This window comes from Dipodomys spectabilis, unplaced genomic scaffold (genome assembly GCF_019054845.1).
Source record: "Dipodomys spectabilis isolate Male_0828 unplaced genomic scaffold, ASM1905484v1 ptg000691l, whole genome shotgun sequence".
NCBI classification, from domain to species: Eukaryota; Metazoa; Chordata; class Mammalia; order Rodentia; family Heteromyidae; genus Dipodomys; species Dipodomys spectabilis.
The window spans coordinates 195,990-217,711 of record NW_024871368.1 but is presented as its reverse complement, the minus strand read 5'-3'; the positions used below and the strand labels follow the sequence as shown (position 1 = coordinate 217,711).

The window sequence follows — 21,722 nt, the reverse complement described above, 5'->3', positions numbered from 1 at the left end:
GCCTCAACCCCTTGCTGGCTACTTCATCTGGAGGATCTGGCTTACACAGAGATAGGCCTTGAATTCAGGGGTGAAGGGCAATAAATCTCATTGGTGCTGGGACACAAAGAAAAATCCTTGTGAAGCTGGGCACTGGTGGCTCACGCCTGTCATCGTAACTACTCAGGAAGCTGAGACCTGAGGATCGCAGTTCAAAGCCAGCCCGGGCAGGAAAGGCCATGAGACTCTATCTCCAATAAACCATTCAGAAAACCATAGTGGTGCTGTAGCTCAAGTGGTAGAGCGCTAGCCTTGAGCTGAAAGCCCCACAGCTGACCAAAGAAAAAGAAAAAAGAAAAACCCCGAGAGAAAGACACATACATACAGTGAAGGCCTGCCCGGGGTTGCAGACGGACCTCGGCGTGCCTGCCCTTCCTGCCTGGAACACCCTGGCCCTGGCCAGCCGCAGGGAACACACCTCAGAGGACTGAGCTCCTACTGTCCCAGGGAGAGGACTGGGGGTCCCCAGGTGCACAGAGCCCCTCCTGTCCCGGGGGGGCCCCCGGATGGACAGAGCCCCTCCTGTCCCCAGGTGCACAGAGCCCCTCCTGTCCCCAGGTGCACAGAGCCCCTCCTGTCCCCAGGTGCACAGAGCCCCTCCTGTCCCCAGGTGCACAGACCCCTCCTGTCCCGGGGGGGGTCCCCAGATAGAGCCCCTCCTGTCCCAGGGGGCCCCCAGATAGAGCCCCTCCTGTCCCGGGGGGGTCCCCAGATGGACAGAGCCCCTCCTGCCCCAGGGGGGTCCACAGATAGACAGAGCCCCTCCTGTCCCAGGGAGTCCCCAGATGGACAGAGGCCCTCCTGTCCCAGGGGGTCCCCAGGTGGACAGAGCCCCGCCTGTCCCAGGGGGATCCCCAGGTAGACAGAGCCCCTCCTGTCTCCAGGTGGACAGAGCCCCTCCTGTCCCAGGGGGAGGACTGCGGGCCCTAGGTAGAGACTAAAGGCAGCGGCTGGCTGCGGCAGGTGTGGGCGCTGTCACACACAAAGAACACAGGAGCTTCAGTTCATGCACTGCTGGTCAAACTGAGGATTGGAAAAGGAGTGGGTGTGGGGGTCAGAGGCCCAGCCGTGCCCCCAGCATTCCAGGCGGCTCTGCCCCCAACTCTGGGAGGGAAGCATCTCATCTGCAGGGCACCAGGCTCCACAAGTCCACCAAGCAGGCTGGCACAGCACGCTCTTCACACAGTCACTGGTTAAAAGTGGGAGGCTCCAGGAGGGCCACTGACACTCAATGCCCATGGATGGGGCCGGGCCTGAGGGACAGAGCAACGGAGCAGTGGCATGCCCAGGATGCTCAGCGGCCCTGAACCTCCAAAGTCCAGCTGTGCAGACACAACACACAGCAAAATGTCCAACAAACTGCCCCTCCTGGACAGTGTCCCCACAAGGTGCTGTCCTGACCCTGGCCGCGACACAGGCCCTGCCTGCTGATGCCCAGCCTCCCACATCAGCCCCTGTACAAGGGGACAGACATCGCTAGCCCACCACATCAGGCCCCCTGACAAGGAGTGGAAGGGGACAGACAACCCCAGCCCCCCACATCAGCCCCTGTACAGGGAGTGGGAGGGGACAGACATCTCCCCGCCCCCCACATCAGCCCCTGTACAGGGAGTGGGAGGGGACAGACGTCTCCCCGCCCCTCCCAGTGGCTCTCCTTTCATCCCTGAGCTGTCCAGCATGTCCGGGAGGGATAAGCTCAAAGTGGAGACTGGAGATAGAGCCTCGTGGCTGTATGGGGCCATGGGGGGCGGGGGGCGTCCTGTGGGTTGGACGGCAGGCAGCTCCGGAGATGCAGGAGGGTCATCATGGCGGGCGATTCACAGCACAGGCCACAAGGAGACGTGGACTGGGAGGGGCGTTGGGTGGCAGTACGAGCTCCAGTATCACTTTCGGTGTTTCTTGTAAGATTCCAGGTTTCTTCACACAGAAAAACTAGAGCAAACCCTTAGTGTTCCACGTCAACTGCGCGGGTGACGTCGGGCCTTGCTGACAGCGGCCCCCACAGCAGCCTGGTCCCACGCGGACAGCGCGGCGGCGGGCGCCCCGCGGGGCCCTGGGGCACCACCGCACACCTGAGTCCTGCCTGTCTTCTCACCGAGGTCGCTGTTTTTGGATTAATGGGAAGAGGAACAACAAGGGCAAAGTGCAAACAGACCAGTCGCCCCAATGGCTGGGCCGGGCAGACGGGGCCCTACCAGTTCTGGTTGTCCCAGCCCTCGTCGGCAGCTGTGGACGGCGCGGCCGGCTTGCTGGCCTTGGCCCTGCCCTCCCCGCTGGGCTCCCAGCTCTCCCAGCCGTCGCTGTTGCTGTTCTTGTTGTTGGACGCAGAGCCCGAGCCCCACACCTCCCAGCTGTCTGAGCTCCTCCGCCCCGCTGAGGCGTCTGCACAGGTCCAGCTCTCGCTGCTGGGCGACTTGGTCTTCATGGGCTCGGTGCTCCCAAAGGTCTCCCAGAAGCTCTGGTCTATGGCGCTGTTCTGGAAGCCGTCCCCGCCACTGTTCTGGTAGCTCTGGCCCTCCAGGGGCCTTACACAGAGAGAAAAGCTCTCAACGGTGGGTACAGAACCAGACTCACGCTGGCACTTCCCACGCCAACCCTCCCAAGCCCCGCACACACCCCGTCAGAGCATGTGCGTGGGGTGAGAGCACTTCACATACTCAGAGCAAACTTGGCCTTGGCGAGGCTCTACCCTGGTGCCAAGGGCCTGGAGCCTGATGAAAGGGCAGAGAGTCCACCCTGGAGCGCAGCATGCCAGGAAAGGAGGCAGCCCGTGCCCGACAGGAAGCCCTGCACGCGGTGCCAGGCCGAGAGGAAGCGCACTGGAGGCCGACAGCCTCAAAGAACAGGGAGAACCCAAAGACCCAGGGTCCGGGGGGAGGGTGGAAGGAGGGACCACAGCATAGCTACCCAAGGGGTCGGGGGGGGGGGGGGAGGGATCACAGCATAGCTACCCAAGGGGTCTGGGGGGAGGGTGGAAGGAGGGATCACAACATAGCTATCCAAGGGGTCTGGGGGGGGGAGGGATCACAACATAGCTACCCAAGGGGTCTGGGGGGAGGGTGGAAGGAGGGACCACAGCATAGCTACCCAAGGGGTCTGGGGGGGGGGGGAGGGTGGAAGGAGGGATCACAACATAGCTACCCAAGGGGTCGGGGGGGGGGAGGGATCACAGCATAGCTATCCAAGGGGTCGGGGGGGGGGGGAGGGATCACAACATAGCTACCCAAGGGGTCTGGGGGGAGGGATCACAGCATAGCTATCCAAGGGGTCGGGGGGGGGGAGGGATCACAACATAGCTACCCAAGGGGTCGGGGGGGGGGGAGGGATCACAGCATAGCTATCCAAGGGGTCGGGGGGGGGGGGGAGGGATCACAACATAGCTACCCAAGGGGTCTGGGGGGAGGGATCACAGCATAGCTATCCAAGGGGTCGGGGGGGGGGGGGGGGGAAGGAGGGATCGCAACATAGCTACCCAAGGGGTCTGGGGGGGAGGATCACAACATACCTGTCCAAGGGATCATCTGCCTTCCCAGAAAAGAAGGTGGTGACATCCCGCCATCCTTTACTGCCAACTCCCTGAACCTGGAAGGGAAAGAGGCTAGCTAGCCAAGGTCCTGCGGCGGCCCGCAGCCCCCAGTGGGCTGGCCTGAGACAGCACACCTAGGCCTTGCTGAGAAGACCTGGGTCAGACCACAGTGCTCAGGCACCAGGGGAGGCCCCTGCTTGGTTCCATGGCAGCGGCCGTGGCAGCCTCCCTTCCCCTCCCCACACTCTGCCCTCAGCAGTTTCCTGAAGCCACCGGTGGGCCACCATTAGCAGAGAAGAAAAGCCAAGGCTGTGGCAGACAGGTGCTCGCACTTACCACAGGAAAGGCCAAGGCAGCGAGAAAAGCAGGAAGGAGAGCGACAGGTTAGTGGCTGGCAGTGCCTGCTGCTTGCACACTCGACCCTGGGGCTCGACAGCAGGCACTGCCGCTCCTGGCAAGACCTACGTGGACACGAGTGCCCGGCTCCTCCAGGGACACTGGCCCCGGGGCCTGGAATATGGAGACGGGCTCTAGCTGTGCCCATGCTGGCAGGGTTGCCCTACCTTGGATGCCAACTGAGAGACCCCACTGGACACATCATCAAAAATCCTTCCCTCCTTCACCTGTGCGGTTTAAAGAGCACAGTCAGGGGAGGAGCACCTCAAGGAGGGGTCATCTGAAGCCCGTCACACTGTCACATCAATCAATCGCACCGCAGGAGACCTCACCCGCCACTACAAGGGGGACCCGGTGTCTGGGCCTGGCCTCTGCGTGGAGGGGTTGGTGACCCCCCCCCCCCCGGCCTGGGATCTGTGCACTCTCAAGGCTCAACAGGCCAGTGGAGAACAGGCAAACGCAACCCATGCACTGGGGGCCTAACAGAGAGAAGCGAGCCTGGAATGTATGAGCACACTGGAGGGCAGAGGTGCAGGGGCTCCCAGACCACACAAGGGGTGGGGCCACACAAGGGGCGGGGCCACACAAGGGGCGGGGCCACACAAGGGGAGGGGCAGACGGTGCTCCAAGGCCCCCCCCCGCCCCCCCCCCCCCCCCCCCGCATCCGGCTCCCCTGGGAAATGAAGGGCCTCCCCCTACCTTCTCCTGAGCAGGCTTGAGGACGTTCTCGTTCAGGCTGTGGCCCAACTCTGAAGCCTGTCAGAAAGGGTGTGGCGTGAGCTTCACGGCAGGCAGACTCTGAGAGGCGCGAGCGCACAGGCTTTGCCGAGGTAGGGGACAGCGGTGGCACGGGCCGGCCTGAGCGCGGAGCCAGGGCAAAGCCCGCACCCTTGGGCCTTCCTCACACGCAGCACAACCGTCAGCTCACGGGAACAAGCCTGAGCCCACACTCATCCACGACAGGGAAGGCCGTGGACCTTGCTGACCACAGGCCTCTCTTTCCTCTCCCTCCACAGGCAGGGAGGCAGACAGAGGCCAAGGCAGAGGGAGGCAAAGGGAAGGGCCCAGCCTTCCTCCACCACCATGGTGACAGTGGCCTTGAGCTGCCCAGGGAGTGATGCATTCTCCCCTCCCACACAGCCTCCCAGCAGGTGAATCCCCCAGGCTCCTCGGCATTATGTTTGCGAGTACCTGGACTCTGGGCCTGGGGCCAGCTGCCACCCCCCAGCTCCAGCAGGCCACAGAGGTGCAAGCACAGCACACAGAGGTGACCAAGCACACAGACAGGTAGCAGCCAGGAGCAAAGCATTCTCAGCAGACGTGGGCTGCATGCACCAGCAGACACGGGCTTTACCGGCTCTGGTTGCTGCTTATAACCCCAAAACTTCACCCAGATCGCCGGGAGCAGGTTAGCAGAGAGAGAGCAAGGGAGTAGGAGCAGGATTTAGCAATACCCAGGAAATCCTTAAAAATACCACTCTTCCACAGAACTGGCTTTTCTCTTTGTTTACAGGGTCTCCAGCCTCAACTTACATCAGCTTGACCTGTGCTGGGCTTATGTCATGTGCCACCATGCTCAATCTGACTGACTCCTAATGGTGGGACCAGGTCCTGTCAGCCTGCCCTGGGCCCTTGCATCAACAATTTTCTGCTTCAAACTTGCCACTGTCCAAAATCCCAAGAGCCTTAGAAGCCCAACTTGGAGCCAAAGATATGGCCCGGAACAGACTCAGCACAAAAGGCAGACGAGAGGCCCTCGGAGCAGAAGTGCAGGCTGCAGGGAAGAGGCTTCACAAGAACTGCTGCTGTCCCTCGGGTGTGAGGGCAGAGCACAGAAAAGTACCTGCAGAGCCACGGAGGCAAGACCAGACGCCTGTGTGCCTCACGGCTAGTGCTGAGCTACATCGAGTCCTCACGGCTACTGCTGATCTACACCGAGTCCTCACGGCTACTGCTGAGCTGCACAGAGTCCTCACGGCTACTGCTGATCTACATCGAGTCCTCACGGCTACTGCTGAGCTACATCAAGTTTTGAGGGGGGGCGAGGGGGAGAGAAAGAAATGGCAAGGCCCAGATGGCTTTGCCCAAGACAGAATACCCACAGGAACCTGACAGAGGTGCTGGGTGGCAGCAGCAACCTTTCATGCTAAGTGGCTGTGACCCAGGCAGTCTGACTCCCTTCCCAACAAGGAGGCTGCTGCCCCTACCTGCCAGAACCACGGTGACTGTGCCAATGTGTGAGCACAGTGCAAGGCCTTATGCACCGGGACCCTCAGACCTGGACGTGTGAGCACCGTGCAGATCCTTGTGCACCGGGACCCTCAGACCTGGACGTGTGAGCACCGTGCAGATCCTTGTGCACCGGGACCCTCAGACCTGGACGTGTGAGCACCGTGCAGATCCTTGTGCACCGGGACCCTCAGACCTGGACGTGTGAGCACCGTGCAGATCCTTGTGCACCGGGACCCTCAGACCTGGACGTGTGAGCACCGTGCAGGGCCTTGTGCACCGGGACCCTCAGACCTGGACGTGTGAGCACCGTGCAGGGCCTTGTGCACCGGGACCCTCAGACCTGGACGTGTGAGGACAGTGCAGGGCCTTGTGCACCGGGACCCTCAGACCTGGACGTGTGAGCACCGTGCAGGGCCTTGTGCACCGGGACCCTCAGACCTGGGCGTGTGAGCACCATGCAGGGCCTTGTGCACCGGGACCCTCAGACCTGGACGTGTGAGCACCGTGCAGGGCCTTGTGCACCGGGACCCTCAGACCTGGACGTGTGAGGACAGTGCAGGGCCTTGTGCACCGGGACCCTCAGACCTGGGCGTGTGAGCACCATGCAGGGCCTTGTGCACCGGGACCCTCAGACCTGGACGTGTGAGCACCGTGCAGGGCCTTGTGCACCGGGACCCTCAGACCTGGACGTGTGAGCACCGTGCAGATCCTTGTGCACCGGGACCCTCAGACCTGGACGTGTGAGCACAGTGCAGGGCCTTGTGCACCGGGACCCTCAGACCTGGACGTGTGAGCACCGTGCAGGGCCTTGTGCACCGAGACCCTCAGACCTGGACGTGTGAGCACAGTGCAGGGCCTTGTGCACCGGGACCCTCAGACCTGGACGTGTGAGCACCGTGCAGATCCTTGTGCACCGGGACCCTCAGACCTGGGCGTGTGAGCACCGTGCAGATCCTTGTGCACCGGGACCCTCAGACCTGGACGTGTGAGCACAGTGCAGATCCTTGTGCACCGGGACCCTCAGACCTGGACGTGTGAGCACCGTGCAGGGCCTTGTGCACCGGGACCCTCAGACCTGGACGTGTGAGCACAGTGCAGATCCTTGTGCACCGGGACCCTCAGACCTGGACGTGTGAGCACCGTGCAGGGCCTTGTGCACCGGGACCCTCGGACCTGGACGTGTGAGCACCGTGCAGATCCTTGTGCACCGGGACCCTCAGACCTGGACGTGTGAGCACCGTGCAGGGCCTTGTGCACCGGGACCCTCAGACCTGGACGTGTGAGCACCGTACAGATCCTTGTGCACCGGGACCCTCAGACCTGGACGTGTGAGCACAGTGCAGATCCTTGTGCACCGGGACCCTCAGACCTGGACGTGTGAGCACCGTGCAGATCCTTGTGCACCGGGACCCTCAGACCTGGACGTGTGAGCACCGTGCAGATCCTTGTGCACCGGGACCCTCAGACCTGGACGTGTGAGCACCGTGCAGATCCTTGTGCACCGGGACCCTCAGACCTGGACGTGTGAGCACCGTGCAGGGCCTTGTGCACCGGGACCCTCAGACCTGGGCGTGTGAGCACCGTGCAGATCCTTGTGCACCGGGACCCTCAGACCTGGACGTGTGAGCACCGTACAGATCCTTGTGCACCGGGACCCTCAGACCTGGACGTGTGAGCACCGTGCAGATCCTTGTGCACCGGGACCCTCAGACCTGGACGTGTGAGCACCGTGCAGGGCCTTGTGCACCGGGACCCTCAGACCTGGGCGTGTGAGCACCGTGCAGATCCTTGTGCACCGGGACCCTCAGACCTGGACGTGTGAGCACCGTGCAGGGCCTTGTGCACCGGGACCCTCTCAGACCTGGACTGTGAGCACCGTGCAGGGCCTTGTGCACCGGGACCCTCTCAGACCTGGCATCTGGCCCAAAGGCTCCTGGACACTGCACATGTCATCACAGTTGCAAAAGGTTTCTAACACACTAGAAGGCACAAGCTCCTGCTTTTTACCTTTTGACTTGCTTGTGATCCAAATTTTGTAGCCTAAAAGGAAAAAGAAAGATGAGTTTCTTAACCCTGGCCACAGGTTTTATTCCCTCAGGGCCTGTGGCTTCCAGGACTCTGTCCTGACACTGGTAATGCAGCGGCGGCTCCCAGGTGCCCCGGGAGTCACAGGAAGGCCTGGCATGGCACTTCCTCCACTCTCAGACACTGTCCAGCCATGGCCCCACCGTGGGAGCTAGGGAGCTAGGTCCAGAAGCTGGCCTTCCCACCACCCCGCCTGTGTGCACATGTGGCTGCACAGAACTTGAGGGCTGACACACCAGGAAAGGAAGGAGAGACTAGCACGGATGGCCCGGAGGGAAGACGCCTGGCCCTTCCTTGGCCTCCAGCCTCTCTACAGATGAGACGAGAGGCCCAGCAGCAGCCGTGCGGCAAAGGGAACGGCGAAAGCCAAGCCAGCGGCTTTTCTTTGGGGATGCGGGCACTGGGGTTTGAACTCAGAGCTCTGCATTCTCACTTGGCTTTTTTGCTCATGACTGACATTCTACCACTTGAGTCATGTCTCAAGTTCCAACCTGCTGCTGGTTAACTGGATTCCTGAGCCTGAGCTGCTCCAAGCCTCCTGGGAAGCCAGGCTTGCATTCATGGGCCTTGCCCGGTGTCACATGGCTTCTGACTGGCTGACTGGACAGCTATGGGCGCTGTGGCCTGTTTGCTTGGTCAGGGGACAACGCTGCCTGTCCCTGCCCCTGCCCCACACCTCCTCACTCCTCCAGCCCACCCTTTCCTTCACTACCAGCACTTGGTAGGTGACAGCCACAGCCACACATGCTTCTCCTACATGGGTGTCTAGTGAGACCCCAAGTTCCCTCCTCATTCCAGGCAAAGGCGAGAGAGAGAGCGCCTGGTGCAGAAACTCAGGGTGCACAGGTGTCTAAGCATATGTTATCGGGGGTCAGACAGGACCATCAGGCAAGTGAACTCTGCAGGCACCTTGTTCCTAACAGAGAACACCCACCACCACAGGCAGGGCAGGGCCATCCTGGTGCCAAGGCCTCAGGCCAGCCCGCCGGGGAGTGGGCAGCCCCAGCAGTCAAAGCTCCCAGACTCCCATGTTCTGAGGTTACTTACACCTTCCTTGGCTGCAGAAGCAAACTTGCTGGCTCCAGTGGTAAAACTACTCCAACCCTAGGGAGACAACAGAGAACAAGCCATGTTGCACAGTTCCTTGCATGGCCGTGTCAGACCTGGGCATGCTGGGCTCCTGGCCCCTTGACAAAGCTCTGCAGCAGAGAAGAGGCTAGAGAGAAGCACCTCAGGCCCTCCAGGGCCCCGTGTCCAGTGAGGAAGCCGGCAGCTGGATGCCACAGCCACAGCCGCCCTCACCCCTCACAACTCACATCCGCACTGCCTGTCCCCAAGAGGACTGACTGGCAAGAGCAAGGCCAGGCTCCAAGCCCAGGGAATCTCTGGCCCTGCAGCCTGGCCCAGGGCCTCTGGGGAGCCCTCTTCCTGGCCCTCCCCGCTCACACAGAGCAGACAGATAGACAGAGCTCACCTCAGGCCACTCTAAGTTCACAACTGCTTTCCCTAGCCCTCCATGGCAAACTGAGGCTATTCAAACTGAGGCACCCCCACGGGGGCGGGGGCGGGGGCGTGTGCAAGGCACCCCACCCATCAGAGGCACATAGCGCATGGTTCTGCCACCACAGGCGTCCTCAGCAGAGGAGGGAAAGATGCTGGCTCAGACAGGACTTTGGGGTGTGATTAAAGAAAAAAACCACCACAGGCTTTAGGTGAAAAGCCTGCTTTTCCTACCCACACTAGACGTGGCCTGACTAGGGAGAGTAACTATGGCTGCCAGTGCCCAGTCAGGCGATCTCCCAGGCTTCCCGAGTGACTCGAAGACCTGCAGGACAGGGATTCTAGGACCCAACAGGGAGGTTCCTAGGGGCCAGCAACTATTGTTGGGCTCTCTGAGGCAGTCTGGCTCTGCAGGGCAGGCTCCCCCGGCGTCGCACTGGCTGGCTGGCCGCTGGCCTCACCGAGTACAGCGATGACATAGCATTGTTGAGGAAGTCGTCTTCTCTTTTCTGAGGTGGCACGGTGTTCCCAAACCCCACGTAGCGATTCTCCTGGGCCCTGAGGGTGAATAAGAAAACACCAGGCAAGAACATGAATCTCTGCTCTTCAGCGGCAAGGCTCCAGGCCTCTGGAGGAGGTACTGACCAGAACTACATAGCTCCGTCTCTGAAGTTTTAGGTCTCCTCTACCTTCACAACCCTCAATATTTGACCCTATCCATTAAACCTGAGGCCCTGAATTCAAACACCAGTACTGTAAAACAGAAAGCCTTCCATTCACAGCTGGGCTACTCAGGGCTGGCCGCACACATGCTGTGGTGGTACAGGAGGCGGCCCTAACCCCGTGGCTCGGCCCTCGAGAGGGGCCTGCCCCAGACACCATGGCAGCTGGACGAGCCTTACCCTTGATAGGACTTGAGGTCGTCGTTCAGCCAGTCCTCGAAGGCCTTGTCCCCAGAGGCGCTCACGTGCTGAGACTGGCCGGTGGGCCTGAAACCAAGAGTCAAAGTCCAGAGGAGACAGTCCTGGGAGCAGCAGGCAGAGGCTCACAGACCGTGGGTGGCCCGGCAATGCTCACTTGAGCCACGTGGTCCACGGGAGAGGGCCTTTCACACCACGCCTGGAGAGCACCACGGCCAGGCCCACCCCCAGCTCTGACCCACAGGATGATCCAGTTCAGGTACCAAAATCCCAGCAGCATCCAAACTCACTGTCCTCAAAAGCAGCCCAGAGTAGGATCTGTGGCAGCTGGGAAAGGCAGGGAGGGCTCCAGGATGAGAAACAGGCTGAGGCCATCGAAGGCAGGGCCAGGGGAGAGGCAGGCAGTGGGACAGTCACCCAGCAGACACAGGGTCCTCCCGTGCTGCTGGCCCTACACCAGCCTCTGGGTTGACTCCCCCACAGGAAGTGGGGTGCATCCAAACCTAGGGGGCTGCGGTGTCAAGAGGCTGTGCTGTCCAGTGACCAGAGACTCAGAAACCAGTGACTTGTGAGAAACCAACACCATCCCAACATGTCATCATTCACAGGTGGCACCACCTGGAGTGTGCTGTGCCCTCCTGAGCATGGGGATGGGGTCACGACCTCCTGAGCATGGGGACGGGATGGGGCCACGATCTCCTGAGGATGGGGACGGGCCATGACCTCCTGAGCATGGGGACGGGGTCACGCCCTCCTGAGCATGGGGACGGGGCCACGACCTCCTGAGCATGGACACAGGGTCACGACCTCCTGAGCATGGAGACGGGCCACGACCTCCTGAGCATGGGGACGGGGTCACGACCTCCTGAGCATGGGCACGAGGTCACGACCTCCTGAGCATGGGCACGAGGTCACGACCTCCTGAGCATGGGGACGGGGTCACGACCTCCTGAGCATGGGCACGAGGTCACGACCTCCTGAGGATGGAGACGGGGCCACGACCTCCTGAGCATGGACACGGGGCCACAACCTCCTGAGCATGGACACGGGGCCACGACCTCCTGAGGATGGACACGGGGCCATGACCTCCTGAGCATGGACACGGGGTCACGACCTCCTGAGCATGGGGACGGGGTCACGCCCTCCTGAGCATGGGGATGGGGCCACGACCTCCTGAGGATGGGGACGGGGTCACGCCCTCCTGAGCATGGACACGGGGCCACAACCTCCTGAGCATGGGGACGGGGCCACGACCTCCTGAGCATGGGGACGGGGTCACGACCTCCTGAGCATGGGGACGGGGTCACAACCTCCTCAGCATGGGGACGGGGCCACAACCTCCTGAGGACAGGCACAGGGCCACGACCTCCTGAGGATGAGGCCATGACCTCCTGAGGATGGGGATGGGGTCACGACCTCCTGAGGAAGGGGATGGGGTCACGACCTCCTGAGGATGGGATGGGGTCATGACCTCCTGAGGATGGGGGCACGACCTCCTGAGGATGGGGATGGGGGCACGACCTCCTGAGCATGGACACGGGGCCACGACCTCCTGAGCATGGGCACGAGGTCACGACCTCCTGAGGATGGAGACGGGGCCACGACCTCCTGAGCATGGACACGGGGCCATGACCTCTTGAGCATGGACACGGGGTCACGACCTCCTGAGCATGGGGACGGGGTCACGCCCTCCTGAGCATGGACACGGGGCCATGACCTCCTGAGCATGGACACGGGGTCACGACCTCCTGAGCATGGGGACGGGGTCACGCCCTCCTAAGCATGGGGACGGGGCCACGACCTCCTGAGGATGGGGACGGGGTCACGCCCTCCTGAGCATGGACACGGGGCCACGACCTCCTGAGCATGGGGACGGGGCCACGACCTCCTGAGCATGGGGACGGGGTCACGACCTCCTGAGCATGGGGACGGGGTCACAACCTCCTCAGCATGGGGACGGGGCCACAACCTCCTGAGGACAGGCACAGGGCCGCGACCTCCTGAGGATGAGGCCATGACCTCCTGAGGATGGGGATGGGGTCACGACCTCCTGAGGATGGGATGGGGTCATGACCTCCTGAGGATGGGGGCACGACCTCCTGAGGATGGGGATGGGGGCACGACCTCCTGAGGATGGGGACAGGGTCACGACCTCCTGATGAGGACAGGGTCACGACCTCCTGATGGGGACGGGGTCATGACCTGAGGACAGGCATGGGGCCATGACCTCCTGAGGATGGGGACGGGGTCACGACCTCCTGAGGATGGGGACAGGGACAGGGTCACGACCTCCTGAGGATGGGGACAGGGACAGGGTCACGACCTCCTGAGGATGGGGGCGCTGCTCTTCATCCCAGGCATGTCTTTACTAGGTACATCTTTTTGAAAAGGGGTCTCCACACTGACTTTCAGAAGCAGCTCTCAACAGGAGCCATTCTATGAGTGAAGGAAGTAAACAGTGAGGCTTTGCTGGGATCCCTGAGCTACAGCTAAGACCGAGGCTGAGCTGAGGACAGCCGAGCCCACACGGCAGGCCAGGTGCAGCTACCTGTGGGCAGTGGATGACAGCATCTTGGGCTGTGGTGGGGTCCAGTTCTGAGCGGGTGATGACTCCAGAGACCACTCTCTACCTTCAGCCAGCGTGGCCACCTGAGACAGGGACGTGAGGCAGGCGGGCATGTCCACTGTCCTCTCAGCACGCCCAGCCCTCCCCACCAGCTCCTCTGCAGGTTCTGTCTGGGCTAGGGAGCCACAGCTCAGGTTTACACACCAAGGGTAAGTGCAGGGCTGCAGTAAACAACAGTCTGGTGAGCACCTGACCAGTGCAGCTCCAATTTCAAAAGCACAGGGACCCACTTATTGGGACCCCAAACAATGGCTTCACAGCGTCTCCGAGAAACTCTGGAAGCACTATGATCAGTTCCTTTTCTACCAGTAATCTCCGCTGGGCAGGAAGAGCCTGCTCTGGAAAAGGCAAGGGCCTGTGCGTGACAGGAGAAAACCTGCCTCCCAGGGCCACTAAAGCCACACAGCCGCCACCCCGGGGGGCACAGCCTACAGTGGAACAAGCCGGGCCTCTTACCTTATCCCTGAAGAGCGCTGCGGCCCTGCTGTTGTACTTGTCCTGCAGGGACCAGTCAGGATCGTAATCCTCCTGTGCCTCCAAGAACTCTCGGAATTTGGCATTCCCACCAGCCTTCATTTTCTCCAGCTCGATGTCTTTCCATTTGTCCATCGTAACGGAGCGCACGAAGCTAGAAACGGAGTGACAGAGTCACCAAACAGGAGGAGAGAGCCAGAAGCCCCCAGCCAGGGGCAAGCCAAGAACTGGCCAGGGGTGCTTCCTACGGCAGGCTAGGCCGGAGCTCCACAGAGAACAGCCAGGCAGGTGACAAGATGGGCGGTGGTGCCACTGACCAGGCCACCCAGCAGGACCAGTCAGACAGCGTGACAGGGACGCGGGGGCAGACGCTGACGGCGGAGGCCGAGAGGACACTGACCTGAGGTGCACTCCGAGGCCGCGGTGTCTCCCGGAGCACTCCAGGCAGATCCAGATGCCATAGCTCACACTCACCCACTGAGGGTTGAATGCGCCACACTCAAAACAAACCTGCAAAGCGGCCACGTGCAGATTACCAGGCAGCCCAAGGTAGGCAGGGCCTAACGACCTGGCAACTGCCCCACGCGGGTGCAGAGGAGGAACGGGCAGCATTTAAAGGGCAGGGAGGGAGACTAACAGGGCTTCCTGGCTGGCCCTAGGGCATGAGTCAGGGAAAAGCTACAGAAGGGTCTTCCCAGAAATGAGTGTGAAGGGGATATGAATGGTCCTCAGAGGTCTGCACAGTGCGGCTGAGGGCCTGGTGTACCCAGGCCAGCCACGACGGGAGAGTGCGGCCGGAGGCTCACCCACACCAACACACTCACGTTGTTCTCATCTTGCACTCTGACTTCTTTAAGAACTTTCCTGGTTCTTGGACTGGCCATGATGCTGCAAAGAAGAAGACAAGCCCTTCAGCTTATGAACAGGTTACTTTACAAGAAAGGAAAGAAACTGGGAGTTCCGGAACCACTCTGAGAAAGCCCTTTCCACAGGCCACTCCAGAGCCCACAGCTAGAAAGGCTCCGGGCTGGGCGGGTGTGGTGACGAGGAAACCAGGAGCTACTGGGGTGTCTCTCCACTTGGCACTGTGTCATCAACACCATGCTTTTGAAGACAGCTTTCAGAGGGGGAGGGCTTGCAGATCGGCTGCAACAGCGACACCAGGACGGCGGGGGGCACTCTGCCCACGCCAGCTCTGCAGCCAGCTCTGCAGCCAGCTCTGCAGCCAGCTCTGCAGCCAGCTCTGCAGCCGTCTGACCATGTGCAGGGGACCAGCCCATGAAGGGGCCCACAGCCGGCAACCACACCCCCGCCCTTCCTGGGTGCTGGCCCCAGCCACGAGGCCTGTCAAAAAACTGACTGGGCGCTGGGAAGGTGGCTCAGTGGCACAGAGCTCGCCTAGCAAGCATACAACCCTGGGTTCCATTCCTCAGCACCACATACCCAGAAAAGGCCAGAAAGAGCACTGTGGCTCAAGTGGTAGAGTGCTAGCCTTGAGCAAAAGAAGCTCAGGGACAGTGCCCAGGCCCTGAGTTCAAGGCCCAGGACTGGTTTAAGAGAAAAAAAAAAACCTGACTGGAACACTAGTGGGCATGGTGGCCCCAGAACTCAGGCTGAAGAGATAGCTACTATTTATTTATTTATACATCTACTGGTTTTAGCAAGGCTAAATTCAACCAGTGGCCCATTTAATTCAGGGCCAGGAAAATCAAAGCGGGAGGAAGCAGCGCAACCAACCACCATGTCAGACATAACTTAACCCAGCAATGCGACTGGAGGCAGACGTGGGTCCAGGGCCATGCCTGAGCCACCCAGGGCGCCTGTGTGGGCTGCTCACACTGCCACAGACAGCACACTCACCAGCACTCAGTAACACTCTCCTACAGACAGCACACTCACCAGCACTCAGTTACACTCTCCTACAGACAGCACACTCACCAGCACTGGGTAACACGCTCCCACAGACAGCACACTCACCAGCACTCAGTTACACTCTCCCACAGACAGCACACTCACCAGCACTCAGTTACACTCTCCTACAGACAGCACACTCACCAGCACTCGGTAACATGCTCCCACAGACAGCACACTCACCAGCACTCAGTTACACTCTCCCACAGACAGCACACTCACCAGCACTCAGTAACACTCTCCCACAGACAGCACACTCACCAGCACTCAGTAACACTCTCCTACAGACAGCACACTCACCAGCACTGGGTAACACGCTCCTACAGACAGCACACTCACCAGCACTGGGTAACACGCTCCTACAGACAGCACACTCACCAGCACTGGGTAACACGCTCCCACAGACAGCACACTCACCAGCACTCAGTAACACTCTCCCACAGACAGCACACTCACCAGCACTCAGTAACACTCTCCTACAGACAGCACACTCACCAGCACTCAGTTACACTCTCCCACAGACAGCACACTCACCAGCACTCAGTAACACCCTCCCACAGACAGCACACTCACCAGCACTCAGTAACACTCTCCCACAGACAGCACACTCACCAGCACTCAGTAACACTCTCCCACAGACAGCACACTCACCAGCACTCAGTTACACTCTCCCACAGACAGCACACTCACCAGCACTCAGTAACACTCTCCCACAGACAGCACACTCACCAGCACTCAGTAACACTCTCCCACAGACAGCACACTCACCAGCACTCAGTAACACTCTCCCACAGACAGCACACTCACCAGCACTCAGTAACACTCTCCCAGACAGCACACTCACCAGCACTCAGTAACACTCTCCCACAGACCGCACACTCACCAGCACTCAGTAACACTCTCCCACAGACAGCACACTCACCAGCACTGGGTAACACGCTCCCACAGACAGCACACTGACCAGCACTCAGTAACACTCTCCCACAGACAGCACACTGACCAGCACTCAGTAACACTCTCCCACAGACAGCACACTCACCAGCACTCAGTTACACTCTCCCACAGACAGCACACTCACCAGCACTCAGTAACACTCTCCCACAGACAGCACACTCACCAGCACTCAGTAACACTCTCCCACAGACAGCACACTCACCAGCACTCAGTAACACTCTCCCACAGACAGCACACTCACCAGCACTCAGTAACACTCTCCCACAGACAGTACACTCACCAGCACTCAGTAACACTCTCCCACAGACCGCACACTCACCAGCACTCAGTAACACTCTCCCACAGACAGCACACTCACCAGCACTGGGTAACATGCTCCCACAGACAGCACACTGACCAGCACTCAGTAACACTCTCCCACAGACAGCACACTCACCAGCACTCAGTTACACTCTCCCACAGACAGCACACTCACCAGTACTCAGTAACACTCTCCCACAGACAGCACACTCACCAGCACTCAGTTACACTCTCCCACAGACAGCACACTCACCAGCACTCAGTAACACTCTCCCACAGACAGCACACTCACCAGCACTCGGTAACATGCTTCCACAGACAGCACACTCACCAGCACTCGGTAACACGCTTCCACAGACAGCACACTCACCAGCACTCAGTAACACGCTTCCACAGACAGCACACTCACCAGCACTCAGTAACACTCTCCCACAGACAGCACACTCACCAGCACTCAGTAACACTCTCCCACAGACAGCACACTCACCAGCACTGGGTAACACGCTCCCACAGACAGCACACTCACCAGCACTCAGTAACACTCTCCCACAGACAGCACACTCACCAGCACTCAGTAACACTCTCCCACAGACAGCACACTCACCAGCACTCAGTAACACTCTCCCACAGACAGCACACTCACCAGCACTCAGTTACACTCTCCCACAGACAGCACACTCACCAGCACTCACACTCTCCCACAGACAGCACACTCACCAGCACTCAGTAACACTCTCCCACAGACAGCACACTCACCAGCACTGGGTAACACTCTCCCACAGACAGCACACTCACCAGCACTCAGTTACACTCTCCCACAGACAGCACACTCACCAGCACTCAGTTACACTCTCCCACAGACAGCACACTCACCAGCACTCAGTAACACTCTCCCACAGACAGCACACTCACCAGCACTCAGTTACACTCTCCCACAGACAGTACACTCACCAGCACTCAGTAACACTCTCCCACAGACAGCACACTCACCAGCACTCAGTAACACTCTCCCACAGACAGCACACTCACCAGCACTCAGTAACACTCTCCCACAGACAGCACACTCACCAGCACTCAGTAACACTCTCCCACAGACAGCACACTCACCAGCACTCAGTTACACTCTCCCACAGACAGCACACTCACCAGCACTGTAACACTCTCCCACAGACAGCACACTCACCAGCACTCAGTAACACTCTCCCACAGACAGCACACTCACCAGCACTCAGTAACACTCTCCCACAGACAGCACACTCACCAGCACTGGGTAACACGCTCCCACAGACAGCACACTCACCAGCACTCAGTAACACTCTCCCACAGACAGCACACTCACCAGCACTCAGTAACACTCTCCTACAGACAGCACACTCACCAGCACTCAGTAACACTCTCCCACAGACAGCACACTCACCAGCAATCAGTAACACTCTCCCACAGACAGCACACTGACCAGCACTCAGTAACACTCTCCCACAGACAGCACACTCACCAGCACTCAGTAACACTCTCCCACAGACAGCACACTCTCCAGCACTCAGTAACACTCTCCCACAGACAGCACACTCACCAGCACTCAGTTACACTCTCCCACAGACAGCACACTCACCAGCACTCAGTAACACTCTCCCACAGACAGCACACTCACCAGCACTGGGTAACACTCTCCCACAGACAGCACACTGAGGAGGACTTAATAAGCATCAGAAGCTATACTCGGGCCACATTTTCAGTACCACTGTACTAGTGGTCTAAAGATAACTAGTTAAGACTGGCTTTCTATTATGATCTAAGTGGAGCTCAATGTGAGGGACACGTTGAAAACAAACAACCAAAAAGAACACCTGTGATATATTCTGTATTTATTTTTGGTCAGTCATGGGGCTAGAACTTGGGGCCCGGCCATTGTCCCTGAGCTCTTTTGCTCAAGGTTGAGCCACAACACCACTTTTGGTTTTATGGAGGTTAACTGGAGATTAGTCTCATGGACTTTCCTGCCCAGGCTGGCTTCACACTGTGATCCTCAGATCTCAGCTTCCTGAGTAGCTAGGATTACAGGTGTGAGCACCCAGAGCCTTTTGTATATTATTTTTCATCTTAAGTCTGCAGAGAAGGGGTCTCCACAGAAGGAAGCACTCTCAACCTACCAAACCTTCATTACTTCACCCCACTAGGACCCACTCCTAAGCTACCTGACGTTATGAAGTGTTTTTTGTAACTGACTTAAAAAAAAAGCGTACGTTCCCCTTTAGTTCCTTCCACTGTGTGGCTGTCTGTGCCAGGATGTGGCCCTGAAACTACAGACAGGAGGTGAACACAAGTGCCAACTCCCACCTGCAGGCCCCAGGCCCGCATGACTTGGGCAGAACACTGTCACTAGACCAAGCCTCTCATGAACATGTATGTGGAGAGGCACCCGGCGGCTTGAGTTTACAAAGCTCCCAGGCCACACGCCCACTGGCCTGGGCAGCAGTCACAGCACCTGGGCATCTGGCCTGGGCAGCAGTCACAGCACCTGGGCAGCCGCACTCAGCCTGGCCTCCTGCAGCGGCACTGCCCACTGTCAGGGGCTCACACCCTAGCCAACCCCACAGAGGCAAACCAAGGGGCAGAGCTGGCAAGACCAAAACAAGGCCAAAGGATGCTGACAGAACGGAACCTCAGGGGGGAAATGGGAGGAGCGGCTGGCCTTGGGTCTGGCGCACCCTCCACCGGGCACCAATCTTGGAAGTTTGAAAAACAGAAATGCCACCTTTAACAATAGCAAAGCAAATACCTGCTGGCTTTCAAGAGCATAACCGGAGCCTAGCACAAAAAATAGCTCTAGACTTCGGAACACCTAAAGCCAATGTTGCTGCGGCTTTAAGTAGACATCAGTGTGGTTACATGCAAAAGAAATGAAGAAACTCGATGGATCTGGGAAGGTGGCTCAGTGGTAGAGCGCTTGCCTCGCATGCACGAGGCCCTGGGTTCGATTCCTCAGCACCACATAAGCAGAAAAAACCAGAAGTAGTGCTGCGGCTCAAGTGGTAGAGCACTAGTCTTGAGCTGAAGAGCTGAGGGACAGCGCCCAGGCCCAGAGTTCAGGCCCCACGACACACAAAAAAAGAAAAGAAAAAGAGAGAAAGAGACCTCATGCAGCCACCCATTGGGCCACAGACCGCCGGGTCCTTTTGCTGAGACCCGCTTGGGGGCTCGGGGATGCTGCCAGGCTCGAGGCCCGAGGCAGCCAGGCGCCGGGAGAAGCTGTGCCTCAGCGCAGAGGCCTTCCCCGCGCCAGGCAGGGTCGGGCGGGGTTAGCGGGCTGGGCAGGGTCGGGACCCCGGAGGCCGGGCAGGGCCAGGCCAGACAGGGTCTGGCAGGGTCCGCGGGTCGGGCAGGGCAGGGCCAGGCAGGGCGGGGCAGGGTCGGGACCCCGGAGGTCGGGCCGGGCAGGGCCGGGCCGGGTCGGGACCCCGGAGGTCGGGCAGGGCCGGGCAGGGCAGGGCGGGGCAGGGTCGGGACCCCGGAGGTCGGGCAGGGCCGGGCAGGGCGGGGCAGGGCGGGGCAGGGTCGGGACCCCGGAGGTCGGGCAGGGCCGGGCGGGGCAGGGCCGGGTCGGGCAGGGCCGGCGCCCCGCACGGCCGGCCCCGGCTGGCAGCCGGCAGGCGCGCGAGCCCGCGCCACAAGCCCCGCTCGTCCGGAGCCCGCGGCCGGCGGCGAACCGGGCGACGCGGGTCCGGGGCCGGTCCGCCGCCGTCTCCTCGCTCCCGGGCCGGGGCGCGCCGGGCTCTGCGGGCGGCGCGCGGGGCCTGCGGGCGCGGGGCCTCCGCACGGCCTCCGCACGGCCTCCGGCGCCGCGCCCGCGCTTACCTGGCAGGGCCGGGCGGGCCGGGCGTCAGCACGGGGCCGGCGGGGCGTCGGGTCGGGACCCCGGGGCCGCCGCGCCCGGAGCACAGGTCGCCACCGGCCGCCAGCAGCTTCCGGCGACGTCGCGCTTCGCAAGGCCTCACGGGAGACGGGCAGGACGGGACTTCCGCCTCCGTGTCGGAGCCCGGAAGTGAGGCCCGGCGCTTGACCCGGACGACGTCCTTCCGGTCCCCGGCCCGGCTGCTTGCTGGAGCCCCGCCTGAGCCCCTGGGCGAAGGCTGCGCCCGGCCTGGGCGCCCGGTGTGTGTCCCCGGCCTGGGCGCCCGGTGTGTGTCCCCGGCCTGGGCGCCCGGTGTGTGTGTCCCCGGCCTGGGCGCCCGGTGTGTGTCCCCGGCCTGGGGGCGCCCGGTGTGTGTGTCCCCGGCCTGGGCGCCCGGTGTGTGTCCCCGGCCTGGGCGCCCGGTGTGTGTCCCCGGCCTGGGCGCCCGGTGTGTGTCCCCGGCCTGGGGGCGCCCGGTGTGTGTGTCCCCGGCCTGGGCGCCCGGTGTGTGTCCCCGGCCTGGGCGCCCGGTGTGTGTCCCCGGCCTGGGCGCCCGGTGTGTGTCCCCGGCCTGGGCGCCCGGTGTGTGTCCCCGGCCTGGGCGCCCGGTGTGTGTGTACGCGGTGTGTATGTGTGTGTGTACGCGGTGTGTATGTGTGTGTGTACGCGGTGTGTATGTGTGTGTGTACGCGGTGTGTATGTGTGTGTGTACGCAGTGTGTAGAGGTGCCCGGTGTGTCCCCGGCGTGGGGTGCCCAGTGTGTGTGTGTACCCAGTGTGTGTGGGTGCCCAGTGTGTGTGTGTACCCGGTGTGGGGTGCCCAGTGTGTGTGTGTACCCAGTGTGGGGTGCCCAGTGTGTGTGGGGTG

General features: G+C 60.8%; 1 protein-coding gene across 4 annotated transcripts; it reads right to left on the bottom strand.

Moving 5' to 3' along the window:
- Window positions 1-1,037: 1,037 nt before the first annotated feature.
- On the bottom strand, window positions 1,038-20,872 carry Arfgap1 (ADP ribosylation factor GTPase activating protein 1). Of its 4 annotated transcripts, XM_042672226.1 has the most exons (13): window positions 20,819-20,870; window positions 14,623-14,686; window positions 14,199-14,308; window positions 13,781-13,952; window positions 13,247-13,347; window positions 10,681-10,767; window positions 10,240-10,336; window positions 9,326-9,382; window positions 8,201-8,233; window positions 4,661-4,717; window positions 4,129-4,188; window positions 3,545-3,621; window positions 1,038-2,564 (listed from the first exon to the last, which is right to left on the bottom strand). In XM_042672226.1, exons 2-13 carry the CDS (start codon window positions 14,680-14,682, stop codon window positions 2,231-2,233), a joined length of 1,245 nt encoding a protein of 414 aa, XP_042528160.1. In that variant the 5' UTR covers window positions 14,683-14,686; window positions 20,819-20,870; the 3' UTR covers window positions 1,038-2,230. The 4 variants fall into 4 exon arrangements, with proteins under 4 accessions (XP_042528160.1, XP_042528161.1, XP_042528162.1 ...); XM_042672227.1 differs by lacking the exon at window positions 4,129-4,188 and having other exon boundaries at window positions 20,819-20,872; XM_042672228.1 differs by lacking the exons at window positions 4,129-4,188; window positions 4,661-4,717 and having other exon boundaries at window positions 20,819-20,872.
- Window positions 20,873-21,722: the final 850 nt, after the last annotated feature.

Bases quoted from the DNA above. Each gene is read 5' to 3' on its own strand.
- Arfgap1 (XM_042672226.1), bottom strand. From the start codon at position 14,682: ATGGCCAGTCCAAGAACCAGGAAAGTTCTTAAAGAAGTCAGAGTGCAA. The intron at 14,309-14,622 runs GTGAGTGTGTTG...GCCGCTTTGCAG, and splicing joins GAGTGCAAGATGAGAACAAC to GTTTGTTTTGAGTGTGGCGC. The intron at 2,565-3,544 runs GTATGTTGTGAT...TCTCTGTGTAAG, and splicing joins GCAGATGATCCCTTGGACAG to GCCCCTGGAGGGCCAGAGCT.